Source organism: Photinus pyralis, unplaced genomic scaffold (assembly GCF_008802855.1).
Source record: "Photinus pyralis isolate 1611_PpyrPB1 unplaced genomic scaffold, Ppyr1.3 Ppyr1.4_LG1, whole genome shotgun sequence".
Lineage (NCBI taxonomy): Eukaryota > Metazoa > Arthropoda > Insecta > Coleoptera > Lampyridae > Photinus > Photinus pyralis.
The window spans coordinates 68574668-68580780 of record NW_022170249.1 but is presented as its reverse complement, the minus strand read 5'-3'; the positions used below and the strand labels follow the sequence as shown (position 1 = coordinate 68580780).

Below are 6113 nucleotides of genomic sequence, written 5' to 3'. Positions count from 1 at the left end.
ACGGCCAGTTATATCTTTAGGCAGTATGAATTGTGTCGTGTATAGATTTGGCCACCGGGAGGTAATTTCTCTTGTTACCGCTTGGAGTCCCTATTTCGTTACCTTGGGGTTTACGATTAAAAGCCGGTGGTGGGACAAGGAAATGGCGATCGGAGTGCATTTTGTGTTAGCACGCCGAAAAGTAATGTTGCGCATTTAAAAAGTTGGAATTAATTGTGTTCATTGAGGCATCCGTTTGGATATTGGAATTGGATATTTGGGGAGTTTGTCTCAATGCCGCTTAGCGGGATTTAATTGATATCCACTTAATTGGTGCTTTGGTCTGGCACTCGGCTTGGCCGGATTTTATGCAACAAGGCGTTTATCGGCTTTTATTTTGATCATCCGCTTCAGGTCGAAGGTAAGAGTCATTCCTTATTCTTTTGTGGTCATTTCGTTATTTCATACGGGGTATATTTGCAGCGGATTTTGGGTGACGGATCTACATTACCACGTGAATCTAGTATTTGTTTTGTCACTTATCGGCGTGGGAACAGTCGTGGGTCTCGTGTAATCAGACTGGAGTTTTGGTATTGGATGTGAGCTGCGAAGGATATGTAAAACTGTTCGAGTTCGAGTTCCGGGGAGACCTGTTTCACTGTGATTGTTTGTACCGCATGGAGGGTTATTTGTCGTAACGTCGGAGGAATTTTATGCATGGCTGTAATGGAGGGAAGCCGTTAACTGGGTGGAATCGTCGTGTACCAAGTTCGAGCGCGACACCTGTCCGAGAACTTGATCGTTCTGGTCGGAGACAGCTCCGAGACATCGTTGCCGATTTTGCTGTTCACCGGTACCGTCCCATTGCGATCCCTTCGAGTTTACCGATAGGCGAGGACCCGCACAGCTAAGTGGATTGTTGGTTGTTTCGTGTACATGCTGGTGACACCTCTGGAAAACGTTACTTTTGATGCGAGGTTTGGAATTTCACGTAAATTATTACTAGCAGAGAATCTGATAGATTCTATTTAGCTGTTGGCTTAACCCGACTTGTTAGTAATTAGTTGAAGTCCTTCGTATCTCAAGTAAGATACTGGGAGATTGTTGGTTGTGTAATGAATATTGGAACCTGGCATAGCCGGTTAAATGTAACGATTTTGAATTCACTTAATTAACATACCTATTGAATAGCGTCACTGGCATAATCAAGTACATTTATTTGTGTGTCACATATTTTTCTTGTTGGAAATTATTTGTTTCCTTTATTAGGGTGGGGACCAGTGATAGCTGCTGGTAATTGTCATAACAATTAAGGGGTTTTATATATGTTATTTATGCATGATAGATTTTTAATATGGGTAACCTTCTGTGATTTCGCACTGTGGTAAGTTTGATATATATATTTATTTATTGAATTTTGTGTGTTGGGTGGCAGCAAATCAGGCGGCCCAAATTGATTCTTTGTGATGCATCACCAGGTATCTTAAGTATTTATGTGTAACTGATCGGTGTAATAGTTCGTATTGCGTACATTTGCTTGGTACGTTTTGAGGTAGCAGATAAATCGGAAATCCGATATTATTCCCTGCTACTCGGGTGTTCGACGTCGAAGTCATAGGGGGGGTTGATTGTTGTCCTTTAAATTTTGGATTATTTATTTGCTTGTTGTCATTTTAAAAGGGGGGGGGGAGATTTTGGGTACTTGATTCGGCGACCGTTTAATTGGTTTGTGTGGCACGAGTTGCAGATTCTATTATTTACTCTTGTTATTACTTACAATTTTTTTCGAGATTTGTTAAATAGTTATTAAAGAGGGCTAGTCAAGTTGTATGTATTTGTGTTTTGATTGCGAGAGTGTGTGAGTACCCTGGATACGTGAGCTGTCGCTCGATTCTTTCTTTAAATTACCATCTACGGACCGACTCCCGGTACTAGAGCAGCGGTTGGGAATCCGAGTCGGTGGCGCCCACAACTTTTTTTGTATCACTTTTAGGATTTGGTTCCGGCCAACGTGGAACCCCACCCGTCTCCCTGAGCTAGAGCAAGGGTGCGCTGCCTATACTTATTTGAGTCGAGTTGACAGTGAGAGGAGGAAATTGCAGGTAGGGTGGTAGCGCCATAGGTGACTGCATTCTTATTTGGTTACTGTATTCTGCTTCGGCTATTTGCCAAGTTGGCGTTGCAGATTTTGGCGCCCAACGTGGGGCTCGATTTTACTTTTTTGGGTGCATGATTCCGCTTGTGCTTGAATTTGTCTTTGTAGATTAATTGTGTGGTTCCTTTTGTTAAATTTTCTTCTGGGGATAGTTACTGCTATATTCTATAGGGATAATGGCTAAGTTATTGTTGGGTATTAATCATCTGAAAAAGGATGAACTTCAGTATGAATTGAGAGTTAGGGGTGTGAGTGAGACGGAGATGACTGTAGATGAAATGCGTAGTAGTCTGAGGTCCCTATTTAAGTTGGAAGCTACCGATCGTTCATTAACATACCCCGAGTATGATTTAGCAGCCGAGGGAGAGTTGAGTACTATTAAGGACAAGTATGAGGAATTAGTTGGTCTAATCGAGAACGTAGAGGAGGAGCGGCGAGCTAGTGTTTATCGGAGGTGTACGTCACGAATATTACATTTAATTGGGCGGGTTAATCGTATTCCTATGGGGGCTACTCAGAGCAAGGAGACTCTGCAAAGTCGCAGTAAGTGGTTAGGGAAGGTGTCAGCATTGCTCAGTAGGGTGGAAGGTGGGAAGCAACCTGTGAAAGCGAGTACTCCGAATTTAAGTGTGATTGCCAGGTCGAGTCATCCGGTTGTACAGGAAGATTTATCTGAGGAGTCGGATTCTTCGCCTGTAGAGAGTGGAGGGGCGACGGGATTTAAATTTCCCAGAACTTCGAAACCACAACCTGTAGAGAAATGGGGGCTGAAATTCTCAGGTGATCCGAAGGGTACATCAGTTATGTCCTTCCTTGAGCGGGTCGATGAGTTGCGGAAGGCGAGGCATGTGTCTGAGAGAGAGTTGTTTGCATCTGCGCTGGATTTATTCGAGGGTAAAGCGTTACTATGGTATCGATCAGTGGTCACTAGGTGTGCAAGTTGGACCGAATTGTCTGAATTGCTTCGGAAGCATTTCCTACCACCTGATTACAGGCCGCGGTTATTTCAGGAGATTTTAGCACGGGTTCAGGGACCGAGTGAGCCTTTCATTGAATATTTTTCTTGCATGACCACCTTGTTTTCTCGCTATGGGGACATACCGCTTGATATACAATTAGATATTCTTGTACGCAATTTGGCACCTTTTTATACCATGCAGCTACCAACCGTTAAATCCTTGAGAGAACTGGAGGAGGAGTGTTTGCAGCTGGAAACAAGGAAATATAGAGCGGATCATTACCAGGCACCCTCTCGGAAAAGTCACTTAGCTTCTGTTGAGCCTGAACTTTCTTGTGTGGTTACACCTGGTGTGTCTGAGGCTAGGGTGTCGAATTCGAGGTCTGGGTCTAACACTGGTGACGTTAACTGCTGGAACTGCCTGAAGACTGGGCATTTAGTTAGATTTTGTGATCGACCGCTTAGGAAGCACTGCTTTTCCTGTGGCCAACTTGATGTTACAACTCGTGAGTGTCGTCGCTGCAACCCTAGGTCAAAAAACGAGTAAGAGAGATGATAGATGTGGGCCCTATGTCATCTCGGAGATTTCAGGAGGCCAATAGGGTGAAATGTTTGCTAGATTTTGTATTCTCGCATGTGCAGGGTGATGAGAGGCCTCATATTAGGGTCAATATTCTCGGAAAGGAAATGCTAGGATTACTTGATTCAGGTGCCACTAGGAGCGTGATCGGGGAGAGAGGTTGTAAAATTTTAAGGAGTACAGGATTGCCATTATTGAAGTCCGAATTCTCAAATATTACTGTTGCAAATGGCCAGGTATGTGCGTGCGTGGGGATTCTTCGAGTGCCAATTAAATTGAAGGAGACGGTTAAAGTAATAGATTTGTTAGTCGTGCCGACCCTGGGCCAACTTTTAATACTGGGGGTGGATTTCTGGACTCAGATGGGCATTGTGCCGAATCTACGGGCGAAGGAATGGAAATTTGCGGCTGAGGGAGAGGTCGAGGTGAATTCATTAGATCCCGTGAATTCGAGACAAAACCTGAACCTGGACCAGGAACGCAGGCTGAGTGAGGCTATTGAGTGTTATTTTGGCCATATGCCCACGTCCTTTAGTTGCACCGATTTGGTGGAACATAAAATTGAACTTCTCGATAATGTGGAACCAATCAAACAGCGTTACTATCCCGTTTCACCGGCACTATTGAAGGAGAGCTAAAAGAAATGTTAGACAAAGGGGTTATTGAACCATCAACCAGTCCCTGGAGTAGTCCGATTGTTATGGTAAGGAAGAAGGATGGTTCTTGGAGGTTCTGCGTTGATTTTCGTCAATTAAATAAAGTCACTCGTCGAGATGCTTATCCTCTGCCTTTTGTATCTAATATTTTAGACCGGTTACGGGACGCTCGCTATTTAACTAGTCTCGATGTGCAGTCGGCATATTGGCAAATACCGTTGTCCGAAGATTCTCGACCTTTAACCGCGTTCACAGTACCAGCTCGAGGTCTTTTCCAATTTAAACGTCTTCCTTTTGGGTTGCACACAGCACCAGCTACTTGGCAACGACTAATAGACCGAGTGGTGGGGGTAGATTTGGAACCTTTCTGTTTCAAATATCTTGACGATATCATAATTGTTACTCCTACTTTCGACCAACATATTGAGGTTTTGACTAAAGTACTGGAGCGTTTGAGAGCCGCAAAGTTAGTCCTGAATCGGGATAAGTGTCACTTTTGTCGGAGTGAGCTAAAATACTTAGGCTATGTCATCAACGAATATGGACTTTAAGTCGACCTAGATAAAATTTCAGCCATTCTTAATATTCCTACACCAACTAAAGTTTCGGAGGTTCGTGTTTTGATAGGTACTGCGTCGTGGTATCGTCGGTTTATCCCGAATTTTTCAACTCTAATTCAACCACTTACAGACTTGTTAAGGAAATCTTCGAAATTTAAATGGACGGAGGCGCAGGATGTGGCTGTTAACCAACTTAAGAGTTGCCTGGTGTCTGCTCCAATTTTGTCATGTCCAGATTACAATAGGCCGTTCGTAATTCAAACCGATGCCAGTGCGTTTGGTATAGGGGCAGTGTTGAGTCAGGATTATCCGGAAGAAGGGGAAAAGGTGATTTGTTATTTATCTCGATCCCTCACCAAACAAGAGCGTAAATATTCTACTACGGAACGTGAGTGTCTGGCAGTCCTTTGGAGTATTGAGAAATTACGACCATATATTGAGGGTACCCATTTTAAGGTCATCACTGATCATTGGTCTCTCTGCTGGCTGAATAATCTAAAGGAACCATCGGGGAGGTTGGGTCGTTGGAATCTTCGTCTACAGCAATATTCTTTTGACCTCGTTCATCGGAAGGGTAAGGAGCATATCGTCCCTGACATGTTATCTAGGTCTGTACCCGTTATTGATTCGTTAAAGGTAGGAAAGGCCGATGAGAATGAGATACGAGATGCGTGGTATCGTCGAATGATTGTAAACGTGAACGAACATCCCTTGAAATACTCAGATTGGAGAGTCGTAGGAACTCAGCTCTACAGATATTTTGGGGAGGGTATTTCCGAGTCAGTTGAGGATGAGGGCTGGAAGTATGTCGTCCCTAAAGAGCAACGGTTGGAGATTCTGCGAGCGTGTCATGATGACGTTCATTCTGGTCACCCGGGGGTGTTCAAAACTTATAGACGGGCTAACCAACGTTACTTTTGGCCGAAGATGAAGTCAGATATCGCAAAATATGTTCGTAGGTGCACAGTGTGTCTCATTAATAAACCCGAGCAGCAGAAACCTGCAGGTCTGATGGCTGTTAGGAAGGTGGTTAAAGAACCGTTTCACGTAATTTCTTTAGATCTGATTGGACCCTTGGTTAGATCGAAGCGGGGTTTTAAATATATCCTGGTGATGGTTGACCTGTTTAGTAAATTTGTTGTAACTGTTCCTTTGAGAAATGCGACTGCGAAACCTATTTGCACGGCTGTGGAGGACCAGTGGTTCCTGATGTTTGGTCAGCCTA

General features: G+C 43.9%; 1 protein-coding gene across 2 annotated transcripts; it reads left to right on the top strand.

Moving 5' to 3' along the window:
• Positions 1-26: 26 nt before the first annotated feature.
• On the top strand, positions 27-4299 carry LOC116180357. Of its 2 annotated transcripts, XM_031500317.1 has the most exons (3): positions 28-400; positions 463-2231; positions 2388-4299. In XM_031500317.1, the coding sequence occupies exons 2-3, from the start codon at positions 2209-2211 to the stop codon at positions 3637-3639; spliced, it is 1275 nt and encodes a 424-aa protein (XP_031356177.1). In that variant the 5' UTR covers positions 28-400; positions 463-2208; the 3' UTR covers positions 3640-4299. The 2 variants fall into 2 exon arrangements, with proteins under 2 accessions (XP_031356170.1, XP_031356177.1); XM_031500310.1 differs by having other exon boundaries at positions 27-400; positions 463-4299.
• The last annotated feature ends 1814 nt before the right edge of the window (positions 4300-6113 follow it).